At 42.8% G+C, this 22,320-nt stretch overlaps 1 protein-coding gene across 4 annotated transcripts in view; it reads right to left on the bottom strand.

Moving 5' to 3' along the window:
* Positions 1-22,320, bottom strand: part of USP9X (ubiquitin specific peptidase 9 X-linked) — a 204,930-nt gene that overhangs the window by 108,460 nt on the left and 74,150 nt on the right. For all 4 annotated transcript variants that reach the window (XM_084641443.1, XM_084641441.1, XM_084641444.1 and 1 more), the window contains exons 12-14: positions 21,646-21,852; positions 19,349-19,485; positions 11,867-12,000 (exon numbers count right to left, since the gene is read on the bottom strand). In XM_084641443.1, coding sequence (XP_084497569.1) covers positions 11,867-12,000; positions 19,349-19,485; positions 21,646-21,852 — 478 coding nt within the window. The remainder of the gene's footprint in view (positions 1-11,866; positions 12,001-19,348; positions 19,486-21,645; positions 21,853-22,320) is intronic.

Genomic DNA, 22,320 nt, shown 5'->3' with positions numbered 1-22,320 from the left:
AGAAGGCTGCTGATGACACTTGCGCTCTAGCTGAGTGCACCTTGACTATTGCTGGTGGAGGCACTTTCACCAGCTCATAGCAGTATCGGATGCAGGCTGTGATCCACGACAAAATCCTCTGAGCAGAAACTGGGCTCTCTTTCATCCTTTCTGCCACCGCAACTAACAGCTGTGTTGACTTGTAAAACAGCTTTGTCCTGTCCATACAGAAAGCCAACGCCCTCCTGACATCCAGGGCATGCAACCTGCATTCCTATTTGGATTTATGGGGCTTCAGGAAGATTACCTGTAAGCGTATGTGCTGGTCGGTATGAAACTGGGAAACCACGTTGAGCAGGAACGCTGGGTGTGGCCACACTTGGACCATATAGGGTAGTTCTGAAGTAAGCGCCCTGATCTTAGACACCCTGCAGGCAGACGTAACTGCAACTCAGAACGAAACCTTCCTGCTTTCTTCTTTTCCTCTCCTGGAAGCCAGAGTTTCGACGGGAGGCCCCATGAGTCTCGACAGCACGAGATTCAACTCCCTGGGATGAACAAGATCCTGGATGTGATGGTAGAGACACTCCAGACCTCTCAAAACTCGGGCCATCACGTTGTGAACAAAGACCAACCTGCCTTGGAACAGAGGATGGAAAGCTGAAATAGTGGCCAGGTGGACCCTGATCGATGGCAGGGACAAGCCCTGAAGTTTGAGATACACAAGATAATCCAGGATCACCTGCAGCGAGAACTGCTCAGCCTGGACACATCGTTCCAAAGCCCAGCCACATGAACCTTTCCCACTTGGCCAGGTAAGTTGCTCTGGTGAAGGACTTTCCGCTACCCACCAAGACCTCAGGCCAAGCTCTCCTGCTCTTCCACATTCATCCATGCAGTAGCCATGCCAACAAGTGCAACGCCTTCAGGTTCAGGTAGTCCTGGGACAACAGGTCTGGCCAGAGAGGTAGCCGCAGCAGGACTGCTACTGAAATTTCCAATAGCGTGCTGAACCGGTCTTGGTGAGGCCGCTCAGGGACCATCAGGATAACCTTAGCCCTGTCCTGTTTGATCTTCACTAGAACTCTGTGGATCAACGGCACTGGTGGGAACGCATACATCAGGCCACCCCGACCATGGGAGCAGGAAAGCATGTGGCAGGGAACCCCTGTCCATTCCCCAGAGCGAGCAGAACACGTGGCATTTCCTGCTCTGAGACAACACGAACAAGTCCACCTGTGGGGATTCCCCACTTTCATCATACTGACCTCCTCTGGGTGGAACAACCACTCATGGCGAGACGAGAAGGTCCTGCTGAGGCGATCTTTTGCTTTCGGGATTAGGAAGTAACAGAAGTAGAATCCTGTCCCTGTCATGTCTCGAGGGACTTCCTCCACTGCCCCCATAAGCAGGAGGTTCTCAACCTCTTGAATGAGGACTTGCTCGTGAGAAGGGTTCCTGAAGAGGAACGGGGGCAGGGAGAGGCGGCCAAAAAATTCAGGGTATAGCCTTGAGACATTATTTCCAGAAGATGACTGAGGAAAGAACAGGGTGGATTCAGGGTGCAGTCTTCAGACACTATCTCCAGAAGATCTCCAGAAGATGGTTGAGGAAAGAATGGGGTGGATCCTGAGAGGGGACTGGGGTGTCTCTCCTGATTACACCCTCAAAATGAGGGCCGGGTTGTGCAGGTGAGCAAGAGGAGAAAGGGGGGCAGCAGTAGCTGAAACTAACATCTGTCTCTTCTCCTTGCAGATCCTGGACAAGACAGCCAAGGCTTTGGTGGAGGGGGTGGCTAGAACTGTTTTCTTGCAAACTGCGGCAAATACATGCCCAACCAGCAAAGGGTGGCCAGAGTGTCTTTTACCCCATGCAACCTTGCATCCATTTGCTCTGAAAGAGAGACAGAACCCATTGAATGGGTGGTCTTGGGGGAGACTGGAGGTCTGAAGCCAGGAGCTGCACCTCATAACCACTGCCAACATGACCACCCTAGCCACAGAGTCAGCCATGTCCCACACCATTTGGAGGGAACACTGAGCGGCTGTGGTGCCCTCCTCCACCAGGTGTGCTGAATTCCTGGACCAAACCTTGCGGGAAGGACTCCTTCAATTTACGGAGGGAGTCCCATAGAATTTCAATTTATCTCCCTCGGAGGACCTGATGATTCGCCACCCGGAACTGTAGGCTGGCAGTTGAATAAAATTTTCCTCCCAAACATGTCCAATATTTTGGCCTCTTTATTTTTGGGAGTCAAGATGGTATGCCCTTGTTATCTTTTTAATTGGGCACAGACCACCAGCGAGCCCGGGGAAGGGTGGGTGTAAAGGTACTCAAACCCTTTGGCCGTGACAAAGTATTTATTTTCAGCCCTTTGAGCTGGGAGGGATGGATGAAGGAGTTTGCCAGAGGGCCTTGGCAATTTTGAGGACTCAGTCATGCACTGGTAGTGCGACAAGGGCCAGGGTAGAGGCTGACAGGACATTAAACAAGATGTCTGCCTACTCAGCCATTTTCCCCACCTCCAGGCCCAAGTTCTCAGCCACCCGTTAAAGCAGGGCCTCGTGTTCTTTAAAATTGTCCAGCAGGTTGGCCCTCGAGGGTCCCGAAACCACCTTGTCTGGGGACAAAAATGATGACTATACCGTCGGGGGAGGCCCTGGGGCATCTTCTCCCATGGGGGAGGGAAGCTCAGGGGTGGGTGCAGTCTCCTCTGCCTCGACCTCCAAGCATATCTCATACACCAAGCCCGATGCAGTCAGTGCTGCCAGCTGTTGCTCCGAAGAGGCAGCCGATGAGTGGTGTGAAGGGGACATGACCATGACCGGCACTCCCCACGCACTCCAGTAAGGCCACTGGCCGTGCTGCCCAGGCGGCGCTGTCGATGTTGACGCAGCCTCGGGTGCCCATTCACACCCCTGGAGTCTAAGCGAGGGGCTAAAGGAATCCATGCCAAAGGAATCCCCTTCCGGTGACCATGATGGGGCCATCGATACCTGAGTCTGTCTGCTGACCGGCACAGTCGGAGACCTGTGCCTGGAGCGAGGGGACTGGTGCCAAGGGGACCGGAGACGTGACGGAGAGTACTCCCACGGGGTAGGCGACCAGGACCTGCACTAGAGAACAACCAGCGAGAGGGCAAATGGTCCGAGTAGTATGGAGACCAGCGTCTCCCTCTAGATGATCTGTGTGGAGATGGCAGGGACCGCAATTGCATTGGTGGTGACCAAAAGCAAGCCCAGAGGCTCTGGCCTGCAACTCTGGCGATCTGCAGCACAGAGCTGGAGACTGCTGCTTTGTCTCAGGGGAATCGGCGGCACTCCACTGCCCCCTGAAGGGTTTTAGTGGCTGGCTTGGCAGAGGCTTCCCACGAGGGCAATTCCTGTGGCATGTGCTGCATCGTAGGCACGGGCAGAAGCCTTTGCTCTCTTAGAGCCGGCTGAGCTTCTGAAGGCGTCAGTGGCGTCAGGGGTTTAGGTCCCATGCCGCTTCCAGGAGGGCCCCAATCGGAGAGTCACGAACTCGTGGCTCTGGAGTGGCCAGGAGGCCCGAAGTGGGTCCCTTGCCCAATGACCCATTGCCCTTCTTGCCTGGTGCCAGGAAGCGGTGCTTTCTCACCTTCTTTTGGAGCACTGGCGACAGGGAACCATACTGGGCAGAGACTGGTGCCAGCGGTGCACTGCACATCAACGCTGAGGTATTCAGAGTCCTGGCAGGATGGCACGGAAGCCGGATGAAGGGCAGACTCTGTGAGGAGAGATCGTAAATGAATATCCCGCTCTTTCTGCGTGCAGGGCTGAAAGTTTTTACAAATATGGCACTTATCTCTCAGGCGTGATTCCCCCAAGCACTTGAGGCAGCTACTATGTTGATCGCTTACAAGCATAGGCCTGTTACAGTCCGCGTGAGGCTTAAACGCGGGAGACTGGGGCATGCCCCGCCAGGGGCGAAGTCCTTGCTGGGACTCTAACTTCTAACTACAACTACACTTAACACACTAACTGCTATAAAAAAAACTATTTACTAGGCCCTAAGGCTCGAAGTCAGTAAAGATGAAAAACTGCTAGCCCTTACTACGCAAGGAAAGGTGCTCTGACTAATCATCAACGGCATTAAGAAAGAACCAAGAGGGCACAGGGCTGGCGGCGCCTGATATACTAATACATGAGTGCCGACCCTACAGATACCACAAAGGCAAAAATCTCTGACAACTGTGTACGTGGGCGGGCACACACCTAGAATGGAACTGAAATGAGCAAGCACTCAAAGAAGAACTGGTTAATTTTTTTCAACTGTCTAAAGGCCTGACAAGGTTCCTCAAAAGAAACTAATCACCATGTATTTCTCATGGATCAAAAACTGGCCAAAAGCAGGAAACCAGAAGTGTGGGAATAAATGGTCAACCTTCTGCCATGATAAAAATTGAATAGCAGGGTGCCTCAAGTGTCCACATTAGGTCCATTTGTTGTTTAATATACTAATGGCTGGGAAAGGGGGACTGAGCAGTGAGATAATAAAATCTACAGTGGCACTAAGACCTGGTCTACACTACAGGGTTAGGTGGAATTTAGCCGCGTTAGGTCAATTTAAAAATGACTGTGTCCACACAACCAACCCCGTTCTGTCGACCTAAAGGGCTCTTAAAATCATCTTCTGTACTCCTCCTCGATGATGGGAGTAACACTAAAATCGACCTTGCTGGGTTGAATTTGGGGTAGTGCGGAAGCAAATCGATTGTATTGGCCTCCAGGAGCTATCCCAGAGTGCTCCATTGTGACTGCTCTGGACAGCACTTTGAACTCCGATGCACTAGCCAGGTACACAAGAAAAGCCCTGGGAACTTTTGAATTTCATTTCCTGTTTGGTCAGCGTGGTGAACTCAGCAGCACAGGTAACCACGCAGTCCCCCCAGAATTGAAGAGCGTAGAACTTTTCTATGCTCCCCCTATCATCTCCATCCCCGAGGTTATCGCAGATTAGAAGGCGAAAAAACACACACTCGCGATGACATGTTTTTTGAGCTCATGCAGTCCTACCGCACTGATAGGGCACAGCTTAATGCATGGAGGCATTCAGTGGGAGAGGCCAGGAAAGAATTAAGTGAGCGTGAAGAGTGGAGGGAGGATGCAATGCTGAGGCTAATGAGGAAGCAAACTGACATGATGAAGCGTCTGTTGGAGCTGCATGAAAGCCAACACCCCCCGCTGCATCCACTGTATAACCGCCTACCCTCCTCCCCACGTTCCATAGCCTCCTCAGCCAGATGCCCAAGAATTGGGGGTGGGGCGAGGGGGGGAGCCGGCTCCGGGCACCCAGCAACTCCACTCCAGAGGATGGCCCAAACAACAGAAGGCTGTCATTCAAACAGTTTGATTTTTAGTGTGGCTACAATAAGCCATGTGGCCTTGTCCTTCCCTCCTCCCCAACCCCACCCAGGCTACCTTATCCCTTATCTCTTTTTTTCCCCCCTCTTGTGCTTGCATCTCCCTCCTCATTTGTTCTGTCTGAACTCATCGGAGTCTCTTGGAGCTAACTTTTTTCTCGGGGGTGGGGAGAATTGGGGAGAAGAGGATGGAGAGGGGCCCTGGAACTGGCCAGAGTTGCACACAAAGGGGTGCTCCTACCATCTTCAAGCCAATGTACAGGGGTGTCTCCCCAGTCAGAAGCAGTCCCCATGAGGAGTCTTCAGAGTCTGAACTCTCGACTGTCTGTCCCGCCTCAGAAATAACTGGCAGATACAGGATCTGGGAGGGATATGGGCTTCCCTAGGCAGTACAGACAGGCAATATGACTGACTGTTACTAGGAAAAGCTTTTGGCAGTCTACACAGCTCTTGAAGCTGGGAATCCTTGGAATGCTCTCCCTGTCGCTGATAGAGAACATGGGAGCAGGATGAGCGTGTGAATTGCTCCCCACCTAGGGCAGGGTCCCAAAACTAGGAAACTGAACTCCACCACTCTATCTAATTTAGACTAATTAAAAAAAAACAAAACAAAACTTATTTTGGGGGAAGGGTGGGGGCGGTTATTTACAGAGAAAGCAGAAGTCGTCAGCACACACAATGAGGCTCCATTCCAGACCATGAGCAGTGAGATGGAAATGAAATCGCGGTCGGTCTGGCAGCCCCCTTTATACCTTCGGTGCAGAGCATAAGGAGAGCAGGGGCAGATGTGTGGAACAAGTGGACACTGCTAGGGAAAATTCTCCAATCTTGGTGTATGCAGCACATACACAATCTAAAGTGCATTACTCATAGGAACAAGCACTCTGAGAAGAAAAAAATTTTTTTTTTCACAGAATACATAATTGAACTGTTGAACTCATTGCCAAAAGATGTCAATGAGACCAAACACACCACAAGATTAAAAGGAACTGGACATTTAGAGGACTAACAAGAATATCCAGGGTTATAATAGTGCCAGCAAATTTCAGGCAAGATTAAGCCTCAAAATTCATGGTTTAAAACAATCTGACTACTATGGATTAGGAGATCTTTCTTCTGAAGGATCTGGTGCTGGCTACTGCTTGAGACAGGATACTAGACTAGCTGATCCACTTTGGGAACTCCTATTCCAAAAGCTCACTTTATTTTAATTTTAGAGAATGACACTACAGCCCCAAAATGGCAACCACAGTGTTTTCTTATCAAGCAACCAAATCTGAAGTCTTGTTTGTCCAAAATATGCCTGGTTGGAATTCAATACAAGTATTCAGTCTTTAAAATATCCAATTTTCTTTTGAAATTAGAGGCATTAGACTGAACAATAGGCTACTACCAATTAAATGCTTGTGGGCTTTACATTGTTGGGGAGCCACTGCAATCCTGAAAACAGCATGAATGGACTGAAGACAGCATGAAGGGCTTTTGAAAATAATTTTAATACAGAACATTTGCCGATACGGGCAAGACAAAGGAAGCTACATCAAAATACCCAAAATGAGATCTGCAGACATGCCAAATACGGAGTGGGACATATTCAATTTTGACAAATGTTTAAGAGCAGACCAGAAGTGTTAAGAGGACAATACCGTTGTCAGCATCAACTTAGGTGGTTTATTTATTCTTCAGAGCAGAATTTACCTGCGCTGAAACAAAACCTGTCACATTTGAACAGTTTCTTTAACAAGGCCCTACATACAACCACACAAGCTAGACCAAATTTCTGCAGCAAAACCACCTCCTTTCTACAGCATTTATGTGCTAAAGAATTGACATTTTGCAGCAGCTTCATTTCATGTGAACAGAATCTGTTTTCATATTTTTATATTAAATATACTTTATATTCTTTCCACATTTTCAGTTATTCTTGGGCCACAGATATTCATCTTACCAATCCTTACCTTAATCAAAAGTTGAGGGGGAAGCTGGGGCTTTTGGCACCCAAGGAGGTATCGGAAACATTTTAGAATAAATAAGCAAATTAGCTAAATCTTTCTGCTAAAATAAATCAGCAGAGAGATAGGTAAACAATATTGACACAAACTATCATCTTTTGGTTTCAGAATTTAAAATTCTTTGAGATGAGTGGTTCAAGTTCACACCTCTCTATTTTTCAAGCTGTCTGTAGACACAGGAAGACACCGCTGTATTGGAATACATTTGTTTAATGTGTTCTTCACAACCATGATGACCAGAATCAGTTTTATTTGCTGATCAAAGCACAAAAGAAATAGGGCTAATTGCACTATGAAGTCCTGCACAATTCACTATAAATAGCAACTAATTTTGGTGTCATGAATGCACACAGCCTAAAAGTACCACAACTTTTTTCCTCCAGTTTGACCTATTACCCTGATTTTAATATCCATTTCAACATAAAGAAAAAAAAAACACCCTTAATTTTATCAAAAAGAAAAGGAGTACTTGTGGCACCTTAGAGACTAACAAATATATCTGAGCATAAGCTTCCGTGAGCTACAGCTCACTTCATCGGATGCATTCAGAAAATCATCTGCTTCTCCCATTCTTTTTACCAAAGACAATATGTACTGTGACAGGGTCGGGCCGGATGGCTACAGAAGAGTAACAGAAGGTAGATATATTAGCCCCAGGTTAAGTAGGTCCCTTTCCCCTGTGTAAGGGGAAAACAGGGAAGATTCCAGAACAATCAGGAACCTTCTGCAGACAATTAAGACAGACAGGCTGAGTAGAACACCTGCAGACAATCAAGAAGCTGTTAGAATCAATTAAGGTAGGCTAATCAGGGCACCTGGGTTTTAAAAAGGAGTTCATTTCAGTTTGCGGTATGCATATGAGGAGCTGGGAGCAAGAGGCATGAGGAGCTGAGACTGAGAACGCGGACTGTTGGAGGCCTGAGGCGTACAAGCATTATCAGACACCAGGAGGACGGTCCTATGGTAAGTATAAAGAAGGTGTTGGAAGGAGGCCATGGGGAAGTAGCGCAGGGAGTTATAGCTGTCGCACAGCTGTTCCAGGAGGCACTCTAGACAGCTGCTTTCCACGGGACCCCAGGGCTTGAACCGGGAGTAGAGGGCAGGCCCGGGTTCCCCCCAAATCCTCCCAACTCCTGGTCAGACACAGGAGTCGTCGACCTGGACTGTGGGTTCAGAAAAGTGGCCAACCTGAGGCTGCTGTGAAGCTCCAAGGCGAGCAAATCCGCCAATAAGCGCAAGATCCACCAAGGTAGAGGAGGAACTTTGTCACAGTACCCATCCTGAATACTTTCCCAGGGAGATTCACTCCTATTTGATAGACAAGAGGAATGCCCAGACTCTGAAATCCCAGATTCAATTCCAGATTCTGGAATGAAGTGTTCTTCCAGTGGTTACAGACCTTTCTGCCATTGCCTCATTCTTCTTCCCAGCATAGCCAATAGCATATCCTTGTTCCCCTCCAACCTCCAAACTCCTATTTAACCCAGTGTCTGTCCATCTCCCTACCCTGAATTCAAGCCAGACTGTTGCCTCTTCCATGCTACCTGGGTGCCAGCAGGGGAACAGTGAAAACACAGAAGCGAGTCTTCCCTCTTCTAATATACCTCCACTGAGCCTGGGCAGACAGTAATATTCATAGGTTTACAAGCTGGCCAAATTTGGGTGGATTTTCACAGGGAAAGTAAAAAAGAATCTTTCTGATTCCAAGAAGCAAGCTCCCTGACAAATTCCAAGTCCCTGCTCTAAACCATGGAGGCGCTAGACCTTTCCACTTAACATAAGGAAAACAATTTCTCCCCAACTTCATTCTCAGAAAGGGCTGACCTGTTTTTGCTGAAACTTTCCAAATATTTTCAGCCCAAGGAAGACACTAGGCATAAAAAAATATGTCAGCATGAATAGTTGAAGTTTGGCAAACTTATTTGGAACTGGGAACGACCCCACAGGCAAGTATTAGACAACCTTAACTATAGGCAGCACCACCAATGATATAAAACAAATAAAAATTGAAGCGGGAATTCAAACAGAACTTCAATACAAATTGGTGGCTTAAATTTGGTGCATGGAATGTGTTCCAAGAAAAAAGTCTTTGGAGGTCTCCTCATCCAATTACTGAAAGAGGTCAACGTGGCTTTTTTAAAAATCTGACAAGATCAGCCCTATTCAGAATGGTCTGACCCACCAATTTCAAACTGTTTCATTAATTGCAACTTTTACTATTATTTAAAATGTATGTATCCTGGGATGAACATATACAAGATTTACATACTCGGAACATCTGTTACCCACTAAGTGTTCTAATTCTAGGTTTCAGAGTAACAGCCATGTTAGTCTGTATTCGCAAAAAGAAAAGGAGTACTTGTGGCACCTTAGAGACTAACCAATTTATTTGAGAATAAGCTTTCGTGAGCTACAGCTCACTTATGCTCAAATAAATTGGTTAGTCTCTAAAGTGCCACAAGTACTCCTTTTCTTTTTGTTCTAATTCTGTGAACCTTTGTACCAATAAGCTGAAAAGGAAAAAGTGTTACTGTTCCAGGAAAAGAACTTTGGACAATGTTGGTTTTAAGAGAGCTAAGCTATTCATATAAAACGTTAACTTCCTGTGAAATAAATGTAATGGTACTCTTCTCCATTCCCCCTCTTTGTTCTAGACAAGTATAATCGGTCAAATATCTGCATTTGTGAATATTCAGTACATTCCTCCAATGGAAGTCTGAAGTCAAGAAATTAACACATGGGACATCCTGAGAATGGTATGTTATCAACACTTATCTTTTCCTTATTGGAAAATAATGGATTTTACATAGTTTGTCCTCATTCAGAATTATATATTATCCTAAATTTCAGTTATCCAATATTTTAGTTATCTCCAACCTAAATATTCAGGTAACTTTAAAAGTGCCACACCCATTTTTAATAAATGTTTATGCACAAAGACTAGCACATATCCCACTCCATTTTTCCAGACAAGACAAAGCCTGAGTTATGTCAGCACACACAGTAAATTTTGATAAAGTTATATACAATTGAAAATAAGCTATTAGAATAGAAGTGCCATCTCTACATTAACTATTGCAGTGCTATTATAAATGTAATCACTTAAAATAGGCAACACCAGATGAAGAAAAAAAAACTGACTGTGCAGTCTCCAGGTCTCTTAAATGAAGGTTGCTCTCAAGGCCTTGTGAAAATAGGTTGAAGTAAATCTTGGATAGTAGCACAAGTTCAAGAGCTGAGCTCTTTAGGTTACGAAGTCAAACACTGAAGAGTTAGGAAATGCCTGAATTAAGGCTGTCTGTGCAACATGAGTAACCTTCTTTTAACAGGTTTTTCTGTATGTAACCCCTCGAGGGAGGGCGTTGGGGGGGGGGGGTATATAAAAGGAAAAAAAAAATTTCTAATGTGCAGCTGTAATAACAACCTCCTTCCCCCATCATGCATCTGTAAAGTTTGAATCCTGAACTCAACACTGCAGCACAGATATCTACCATTTGAGCTACACAGCTAATTACATTAAGCTCACAGGCTGTTAAACCCTGGGGTGGAAGTGGGTGGCTAGGCACATATGTTGGGTAAGCAGGGCACCCAGCTCTGATCTCTTTCCCCATTTCACCCTCTGTTTGTGGGGGAGAGTTCCTGCCCCATGTGGTGCCAACAAGGTGGACGATGTGCCCCAGTTCCATGTGTTGAATACAGGGCAGGCTGGGCACTGTTGACATGACCTGGCCCATCTTTCTTCTTTACCTCCTCATCCCTGCTACAGTTGTACAGCAGCGACTAGGTTGCCTACTCTTGGGATTCCCAGTGCAGAATAATCTACAGGGGACTGGCCTGACATTGGAATATGTGCATATTCATTATTATTTTGGCATACTGACAAAGCAAGCAACAGAAAAGAAGGGTTTTTCAGAAGTTTATAACTCAGCTAAATATTAACAGAATTTCATGTAACTAATAAATAGCACTTCTCTGGCCTCAGGGCTTTCTCCCTACCAAGTTTTAAATGCTTGCTGTGAACAAGGAAGATGATAGAGCTTCTAAGACTAAGAATATTTTATGATGGTAAGTGCTATGCAACCGAAATATAGGTGTTACTACCAACTCCCTCTGTAATAATGAATAATGAGATTTACACAAAGCTACAAGTGGGACAGAATTTAACATTTTCCACAAACACAACTATCACAAATTAAGCAGGGCATGAAAGGATTATCTTTAACTTGAAAGTAAATACAAGCAATGAGACTGCCACTTTTGAAGTTCCACTACAAAACGCATTTGGTTTTTTAAATTTACATTTACAAGAGTAATCTTAAAATTTAAATTTGACTTGTTTTGGATTGATATACATGTGTAGGCCTCCAATATCTAACAACCTATGAAAGTGAAATAAACACTCTCTCTCCCCACTAGCAATATGTTGCTTTAAACACCGATTTTCAATTGGAATTATGAAACACTTGATTTAGGAAGCAAAAATATAACTTACCTTTAGCATACTGTCTCATGCTTTCCATATACGCGGACAGATTTTCTGCAACCAAAGTAACTAGGGCGTGATTGTGCTGAAGTTGATTGATTAAGTCATGGCGGTAAAATACATGGGGACTTCGCTGAGTCTGGCTGTAATTAATACACAAATTTTAGAGTAAATAAGATTTCTTGCATCTAATGAATTTTTCTAGAAAAATTCATTTTTTTTTAAAGGAAAAACGTTATTAGGACTTGACCAATAATCAATCACATGGCTATATTCTGGGATGCCAACATTTTTCATTGACATTTGAAATTTTTTTATCATTTACGAAGTGAATGGAAACAGTTTGACAGACCACTCCCACTGTCCGTTCTTGAATAATAAAATACGCAACTGTAAAAACAACTATGTTCAAATATTTCAACGTAATATATCTTGAATTAGTCCTATCAAGGAGACAACAGAATCACTTCTGTTTGAGTCTTCGTTTGAAACTATAAAGCGTGGAGGCCCTCGATTTATTATCCTTTATCCAACCCCTATGTCACAACATAGCTTTGTCTTCAATTAAGTTGACAGCATCATCTTAAAACTGTTCAGCCCAGTATTAAATATGATCATAATCTGATTAAAGTTAATTGATCTTTTTTTATTTGCTTGAAAGAGGTCTCTAATTTTTTAATTCTTGGGAAAATATCACCCCATTTTCTACCTATATAGATTACATAAAGTAGTAGTTGTAATACCCTCATTCTCGGGAGCACAAAGGGAAGGCAACACCTGCACAAGAAGGGGATCTACTTCAGATCACCTACTATTCACTGAGGGTTCTCCACCACTCACATTAATAGTAGGGTTGATCATGTGGATCCAGTTGTTTCTAATATTTGGCTTCCAAGGTGACCTATGCTTTTTAAGTCTGATTTGTCAAAATAAACCACTTCTCTCACAAAGTGAAAAGCAAAAATAAAGCAACCACTGCAAAAATTAGAGAATTATAGTTGGTGGAATAACCCAAGTTTTTTTTTTTATTTTGCTCATTGAAATGCTACATGGTCCTTCAGAAAAGCTAATCCTCCATCAGGCTGATGGGCTCAAAAGGGAAGAAGAATTTCTGTCCACTCATAGAAGTAGCTCTGGTAGCAGCCACACTGACCAATAACGAGCTATATTTTCAGAAACATTGGCAAATTCCACAACATGAGCACTCAAGTTATTTCTGCAAATACTGCCAGACTAGAGGCCAATTTTACCCATTGGTCTGACTGAATTGTGACATCATACTTTAGTAATAATTTTTTGTAAAGAGTAGCTATGAAAAATGAAAGCCTGTATCACACACAGCTATATAATCTTAAGGAAATTTATCATTTCCATAGAAGCAAAAATATTTGTTGAACCTACTAGAGAGAACAATCATTGACTAGATTGTCCCTTCAACTGGAAAAAAAGATTTTGGTAGATTTCACCTTTGCTGTCATTTTAACACCAGTAAGTAAATTAAAATAGATCTTTAAAAGATTTTATGTTGTGTTGTATTTATTGATACCAAGTGGTATCATGACCAGTACAACTTGCAGCCTTCAAAACAGAGTTCTCCTGCCAAATTAACAAAGGTTAAATCTTTTAAACAAAAACTACAGGTCTAACTATCAAAGATCACCAACAAAGTGCAAATTACTTCCCTGCCCACAATCAACAGAGTATATTGAAAGCAGATTAGGGCTCGTGAACCTGAAGACAATGAGTCAAATTCCCTGCTGATGCGAGTGTGCACAACCCCAGTGAACCGTTTCAGAGTGGTAGCAGTGTTAGTCTGTATCAGCAAAAAGAACGAGGAGTACTTGTGGCACCTTAGAGACTAAAATTTATTTGGGCATAAGTTTTTGTGGGTTAAAACCCACTTCACCAGATGCATGGAGTGGAAAATATAGTAGGAAGATATTTATACACACACACACACACACACACACACAACATGAAAAGATGGAGGTTGCCTTACCAACTCTAACAAGACAAATAAATTACAGTGGTAATCAGTTGAATTCGACCCTATGATGAAAGGAGGTCTTACCCCTGTTGAAACTTTGGTTTCTTGATGTTGCTATTCTGGTTAAAGTAAGGCTATGTCTGCATAATTTATGTAGCTCAGGGGTGTGAATAATCATTCTGAGCGACATAAATTACACTGAAATAAGCTGTGACACAGGGCCAAAAAGGGTTAAGCAACTTGCAGGCTAAATGATCCAAATTCAACCTTTAAAGGCATATTAGAGAAGTAAATAAATGGTAATTAAGGCTATTCCTTATAAATAGCTAACATAGCCATGTTAGACAGAGCTTTGAAATGTAAGCTTGTATTGTTAAAGAATTAGAGGCAATGCTCATTGTATGTGTTCACTTATATCTTGTTACATGTTAACCATGTAAACAGATACTTCCTGTCTCTTACTGTATCTGTTAATTCAAAGATACAAAGGGATTATGAAACTTGGGTATAATAATGTCATTGTCTACATTTCACTTTGAAGTTAGTAGTAAACTGTCTATGAACTGCTTAATGAATTACCACCTTATGCTAGTAAATGTAGCTAATTACCGGTCATTAGAAAAGAGAAGGTTATTTCAAAAGCCTATTGTTCACCCAAGGACTGCCCGTTACCAAGAGACTGCAAAAAATCTCTTGAAAGACTCCTGGGACCTAATCCTTTCAACTGAAATCTGCTTAAACTTTGACAGGGGTTTGAGTTGCAAGACTGTGGTCTCCAATGCATTCTGGATTGCCCTGATATTGGATGACAGGTTTCAGAGTGGTAGCCGTGTTAGTCTGTAACAGCAGAAAGAACGAGGAGTACTTGTGGCACCTTAGAGATCTTGTAGGTGTTTGTCTCGGTCTGAGGGGTTGGAGCAAATGCGGTTGTATTGCAGAGCTTGGCTGTAGACAATGGATCGTGTGGTGTGGTCTGGATGAAAGCTGGAGGCATGTAGGTAAGTATAGCCATCAGAAGGTTTCTGGTATAGGGTTGTATTTATGTGACCATCGCTTATTACACTGTAATGTCCAGGAAGTGGATCACTTGTGTGGACTGGTCCAGGCTGAGGTTGATGGTGGAATGGGAATTGTTGAAATCATGGTGGAATTCCTCAAGGGCTTCTTTTCCATGGGTCCAGATGATGAAGATGTCATCAATGTAGCGCAAGTACAGTAGGGGCATTACGGGACGAGAGCTGAGGAAGCGTTGCTCCAACCCCTCAGACAGAGAAACATACAAGATCTCTATCAAGCCCTCTTACAACTACAATACCCACCTGCCGAAGTGAAGAAACAGACTGACAGAGCCAGAAGAATACCCGGAAGTCACCCACTACAGGACAGGCCCAACAAAGAAAGTAATGGAACGCCACTAGCCATCACTTTCAGCCCCCAACTAAAACCTCTCCAGCGCATCATCAAGGATCTACAACCTATCCTGAAGGACAACCCCTCACTCTCACAGATCTTGGGAGACAGGCCAGTCCTCGCTTACAGACAGCCCTCCTAACCTGAAGCAAAATAGTCACCAGCAACCAGACACCACACAGCAAAAACACTAACCCAGGAACCTATCTTTGCAACAAAGCCCGTTGCCAACTCTGTCCACATATCTATTCAAGGGACACCATCATAGGACCTAATCACATCAGCCACACGATCAGAGGCTCATTCACCTGCACATCTACCAATGTGACATATGCCATCATGTGCCAGCGATGCCCCCTGCCATGTACATTGGCCAAACTGGAGAGTCTCTACGCAAAAGAATAAATGGACACAAATCAGACATCAAGAATTATAACATTCAAAAACCAGTCGGAGAAACTTCAACCTCCCTGGACACTCAATTGCAGACCTAAAAGTCGCAATTATTCAACAAAAAAACTTCAAAAACAGACTCCAACGAAAAACAGCAGAACTGGAATTAATCTGCAAACTGGACACCACTAAATTAGGCTTGACTAAAGCCTGGGAGTGGATGAGTCATTACACTAACTAAAAACTATTTCCCCATGCTAATTTTCCCCCTACTGTTACTGGCACTTGCTTATCAGCTGTTTGAAATGGGCCATCCTGATTATCACTACAAAAGTTTTTTTTCCTCCTGCTGATAATAGCCCACCTTAATCGATTGGTCTCGTTAAGAGTTGGTATGGCAACCCCCATTTTTTCATGTTCTCTGTTTATATCTTCCTACTGTATTTTCCACTGCATGCATCTGATGAAGTGGGCTTTAACCCATGAAAGCTTATGCGCAAATAAATTTGTTAGTCTCTAAGGTGCCACAAGTACTCCTCGTTCCTTCTCCTGATACTGGATATGGACACTGGACTATAAACCTGATCAACTGATTCTTTGCAACTCTGAAGCTCACCATCGCTGCTATGAAACTGCCCTAAGAATTTTATTCAAGTCTGTAAGTATAATCTTTTAACCAATACTTTTTCTCTTTTAAAAAATAAATCTTAGTTTAGTTAATAAGAATTGGTTGTAAACATGTATTTGGGCAAGATCTGAAATATTCATTAACTTGGTGGGTAATGTGTCCACTCCTTTTGAATTGGTAGAACTTTTTATATGATGAACAAGATTTTCAATAATCCTCATCATATTTGATTTGGCTGTCTGGGTGGGACCCCAAAGGCTGGGTTGATTTAAGGGAACTGTGTTTTGGCTTCTGGGTAACCAATAAAGTGTTACAGAAGCAGATTTGTTGCTAGCTTGGTGGATCTAAGTATTAGAATAACCTCCAGCTTTGGGGATTGTCTATCTCATTCTTTGCAGTCTTAGCGTGGCCACCCTGGAACCCCAGTCACATAAGCACTCGTGTGCATAGCACTACGTCACCAGGAGGGCCTCTCCTGCCGAAACAGCTTCTGCTTTTTGCAGAGGTCATTTTATTAAGTCAATGGGAGCGTGCTCTCCCGGCGGCATAGAGCATCTTCAGCAGACGTACTGCAGCAGCCCAGCTGCATCGGTACAGCTGCAGTGTTGTATGCACAGACATGCCCTAAGTTTCCCAAAAGGTGTACCTTTTCCTTGTAGTAAGAAGTCTGCTGTGAAAGCAACTATCCAAGTATTTATAGGTTTCAGAGTAACAGCCGTGTTAGTCTGCATTTGCAAAAAGAAAAGGAGTACTTGTGGCACCTTAGAGACTAACCAATTTATTTGAGCATAAGCTTTCGTGATCTACAGCTCACTTCATTGGATGCATTTATATTTATATTGCTCTCAAAACTTTGTTCATGTGCAAGTTAAGTATGACACCTAGGCCATTCCCCTGAAGAGAATCTCTCCTGTGCAAGAGAGATAATTAAATTTAACCTTAACATCCTGCTGTGAACTCAATGCCCTTATCTTTTCTAAATAGCCCTTTAATTGCCAATGGCTCAGATACCCAAGTGGGAAGCAGGATACATCATCATAGAGATTGCATACATCAATATTGCATGCAACACTCTATGCAGTGTTCTTCAAATGAATTGTCACAAACATCTCTGATTGTTCTAGGAGTTTGATTTGAAAAACAAATTCCAGAGACTCAAGTGATAATGTGCACTGAGAACAACAAATATCCACTGTTAGCAAATATGTATGTATTGCACACCATATTAATATCTATTACACACTATATAATACATAAATGGTAGCACAAAGCTTTGTATGTGAATGGTATTATTCTTACTCTTGTTCACTCATGCTAAGTATATCCTATAGTACTTTGCAAAACTGACATCAGCTGTAGCAGTAGCAAATAAAATGACAACCCATCAACAAAAAATAAGTGATGCTATCATCTGTTACAAATTGCACATCATCCCTCAATTTTTTCAGTCTTATCCATTCCTGTAAGCAGACAGGGTACTGAAACTCATTTGAATACTCTGCCTGCTCACAGAACTATTCAGGTAAAACAAAGGAACAGTGGAACATGCATACACAAGCACAAACGTTGGAGTTTGCAGAAACTTCAGCACCCACACTGAAATTTTCAGTTTTGAGGGGTCAGATATTTTTGTGATGAGGAGACACAGTAAGTGAAACTAAGCTTGTTAATTTCAACAGATCCTATTAAACAGTTAATATATAAAAAAGATTTAGGCTAAACTTTCACTTTCTTTTATTCCAGAAAAGCATGATAAAATAGAAAAAAGCAAAGCAAAGAACCAATCTGTTACAATTAGAGAATTTTAACTAATGGAAATTTCTGGGTAATCTCCAATTTGCTTTTCTTAAACAACTTATTAAGAAGTCAAGAATTCCCCCGAAAAGGTCATTTTGCATCAACAAAAATCCCAAAGGTAATTGAGCTGTGTGATTCTAATTAGGTAATTATATGGCCTCTATCTTCAGAAAGGTTAAAATCTATGAATTTATACTTTCATTACCACTATGAGAAACGGAAGTATTATACAGACTAGGGACTGAATGGCTAGACAGCAGTTCTACACAAAAGGAACTAGGGGTTACAGTGGACGAGAAGCTGGATATGAGTCAACAGTGTGCCCTTGTTGCCAAGAAGGCTAACAGCATTTTGGGCTGTATAAGTAGAAGCATTTCCAGCAGATCAAAGGACGTGATGATTCCCCTCTATTCAACTTTGGTGAGGCCTCATCTGGAGCACTGTGTCCGGTTTTGGGCCCCACACTACAAGAAGGATGTGGAAAAACTGGAAAGCGTCCAGCGGAAAGCAACAAAAATGATTAGGGGACTGGAACACATGACTTATGAGGAGAGGCTGAGGGAACTGGGATTGTTTAGTCCGTGGAAGAGAAAGGGGGGGGGGGGATTTGATAGTTGCTTTCAACTACCTGAAAAGGGGTTCCAAAGAGGATGGATCTAGACTGTTCTCAGTGGTAGCAGTGATAGAACAAGGAGTAACGGTCTCAAGTTGCAGTGGGGGAGGTTTAGGTTGGATATTAGGGAAAAAAATTTCACTGGGAGGGTGGTGAAGCACTGGAAAGTGTTACTTAGGGAGGTGGTAGAATCTCCTTCCTTTGAGGTTTTTAAGGTCAGGCTTGACAAAGCCCTGGCTGGGATGATTTAGTTGGAGATTGGATCTTGCTTTGAGCAGGAGGTTGGACTAGATGACCTCCTGAGGTCCCTTCCAACTCTGATATTCTATGATCATCCCCATTTAACAGCTGAAGAATGAAAACTCAGAGATATGAACTGAATTGCTCAAGGTCACACAGCCCAATGAGAGTGTAATTAGGAGATTGTAACATCTCAGTTTAACAGTCTATATACACCTGAAGTAATAAAGTAGTCAATGATTTATTCTTGTGCCTGAATGCTTAAATCCAATAATTTTTAAATGGTTTATACAGGCGCACGCGCACACACGTATTTTAACAGCAAAAACAAGCTTCAACAAATATAAAATTCATTACCTATCCTAGTTTATAAAAAACTAGGACATTGTCCACAACTCTATCCCATTCACATTAGTTCTTTACCTCAAGTTCTGTGGTGCTTCACCAAACAAACTACAAATTTCTCTAATTTGTTTCAGTGCAGGAATGACCCATTTGTCATTTGTGCGAAGCTCTTCTATAAAACGATCTATCCACTGGATCTTTTGAGTATCCCGATCCTTAAAAAGCAAGTTTTCACAGTTTAGTATACATCAAAAACAAATTAAAACTGCTTTATCCATTTTTATTTTTCTATCCATGTGCGTGCATAAATATAGAAGAAACAAGTAACTGAACTATCAGACTAATTTTATTGAGCTCTGAAATTTCAAATCACAAGAGGGAAGTCCAAGTGGCTCATGGCATCAGCAGAAGACTTCAATGGTGTAACAGATCCATAATTTGCAATTTGTTCATTCTACATATTAGTTCCATGAATTTTAAAATTTGTTCTTTTCCCTTTGCATCTCCACAAACCTGCCAGGAGTCTGCCCTGAATCAAAGTAGTTGCAGGATTTGAGTACACTAGAAAAACTACCAGATGTTGATAATGGATGTTGGCAACAGGTGCATCTGAAATGGTGCTGATTTTGGTAATCATGCTTAGAACCTTGACCTTACTAGGCCAAAGAACAAGTGTTTCAGTATCTTTTTCTGAAAAGAGAAGAAACCAAGGACTGGTCTAATAATATTCTTCAGTGCCACTGCACATGGAAGGATTAGCAACTTCCAGATACTGAATATGTAGTATGATATATACTTTGGTACAAGTAATATTGAGGAAGGGATAGAGAAGAATACTGAAAATGTGTCATATAAATCAGTATTACTCCTTTAAATGGATTATATTCAATTCTGACTAACCCATCTCACAAATGATATAGCAATAGAAAAGACTCAGAAGGGAAATGAAATCATTAGAGGCATGTAAAAACGTGGGAGATTTAAAAATTGACTATTTATTTTAGAAAACATCAGTAAGAATAAATGGTCAATTAGGTTCTTCCCATTTATCTCCTTTATCTTCCAATAAAGAGTCAAGGATTACCCAGAAAACAAAGCAAAAAATTTAAAATTGACCGGGGAAATGCCTTTTTCCTCCCAATTCAGTTGAGGACCACCTCTTACTCCCACGTTACCATGTGTCATAGGGTAACTGAGCTCTGAGGAGGTCAGGCACTCAGCCTACCTGTGACAGGCTCCGCTAAAAAGAATGAACCAAACCAGGTGGCTGTGAAGCAGTTAATTAGTTAAGGAACACATGGGCCTAATAAAGACTTACGAGAGTTCAGTCAAGAGCCCCAGAACACAGGAAGCTCCAAGGAGAGAACCCCCAAGACTCCTGGTTAGGAAGCTACTTCCAGTGATGCCTCCCTGGTGAGCAGAGGCTCAAAGAGAAAGAGGAACAGAAATTGTTCCCAGGCAAGGGACCTGAGCAGCCCAGGAGAATGCACTGGGCATGAACCTCCCCAGAGAGCTACTAGGGACTTGCTCAGCAAAGAGTGACGCACTGTGGGGGGAAAAGTAGTATCCGGCTGAACACGTGGCAGAGGCCTAACCTCCAGGCAGGGTATTCAACCTGGTGTGTGTCTAGCTACAGAGCACCTAAGACTGCTTACCCCAGAGAAGTATGGACAGAAAATATCATAATGCCACTACCTAAATTCATGGTGCACCCACCCCTGGAATACAGTGTACAGTTCTGGTCGCCCCATCTCAAAGAATACAGTAGAACTCAAAAAGGTTCAGAGAAGGGCAACAAAGATGATTAAGGACATGAAATGGCTTCCATACAAAATGAGACTAAAAATAATAGGGCTGTTCAGCTTAGAAAAGAGACGAGTAAGGCAGGGATTATGATAGGAGTCTATAAAATTATGAATGGCGTGGAGAAAGGGAAAAGAGAAGTGTCATTTACCTCTTCCCACAATAGAAAAACCACAGGTCACTGGATGAAATGAATAGGCAAAGGGTTTAATACAAACAAGAGGAACTACTTTTTCCACACACTATACAAACAACCTGTAGAACTCATTGCCATAGGATGTTGTAATGACCAAAATTACAACTGAGTTGAAAAAAGAACTGGTTAAGTTCATGGAGGATAGGTCCATCAAGTGCCTATTAGCCAAAGCGGTCAGGGACACAACTCCATACTGACTACCAGAAAGTGGAGTGGAAGACCGAGTGGATCACTTCACAACTGCCCTATTCTGTACACCCCACCTCAAGCTCTGGTACAGGCCATTGTCAGAGACAGGATACTGAGCAAAACAGACCATGCTCTGACTCAAAATGGTAGTTCTTATGCCCTAATAAAACCACAATCAATTTCTTACCTGTGAACAGCTGTAATCTAAAATTTTAATGTGGGCACTAAGAGCCTGGTCCATGATATCAACAGGTACATCATCACTATGTGCCAAATTCCACAGAAGGTTCAATACTTTGTGTGCCATCACACCATCTTTATCATCCTCTGCAAGACGACGGATTAACTCAAGTAGTTTTTCCCGTTGTTTTTTGCTTGCATTTGTCCAGCTTGCCTGGTAAACAAAGAATTTCATTCAAAATGAAAAGCCACCAGATTTTTACGTTTGATCTTATACATTATGACATGTCCAGTTACAAAAGAATACTGTGAAAATAACCTCCTCATTTATTTTTAATTAATTGTCAATCATAAAAGACACATATTAAGAGCACAAATTTCAGTGATTACTGTTGTACAACAAAGTTCTTTTAAGAATTAAAAGAAATTCTGGGGTTTAAGGGTTCCTTAATTATGAACATCAATACATTCCATTGTTTTGAAACAGCTGATAAATCATTTACTGTTGACATTTTAAACAGTAACCAAAATGGAGTGGACCTCGGCTGCTTTTTGTTATTGCTTTCTAAAGACTCCCCTGCTTATAATTAAAAGCCATCTAGTAAATCATTCAAATGTTACTTGTTAATGATTTAATTTAATAGTTATAATACTGATCTCTCTGATGCAATAGACTGCCTGA

Source organism: Lepidochelys olivacea, assembly GCF_965140295.1.
Source record: "Lepidochelys olivacea isolate rLepOli2 genome assembly, chromosome: 1".
Classification (NCBI taxonomy): domain Eukaryota; kingdom Metazoa; phylum Chordata; order Testudines; family Cheloniidae; genus Lepidochelys; species Lepidochelys olivacea.
This window is presented reverse-complemented; position numbering and strand designations above follow the sequence as displayed.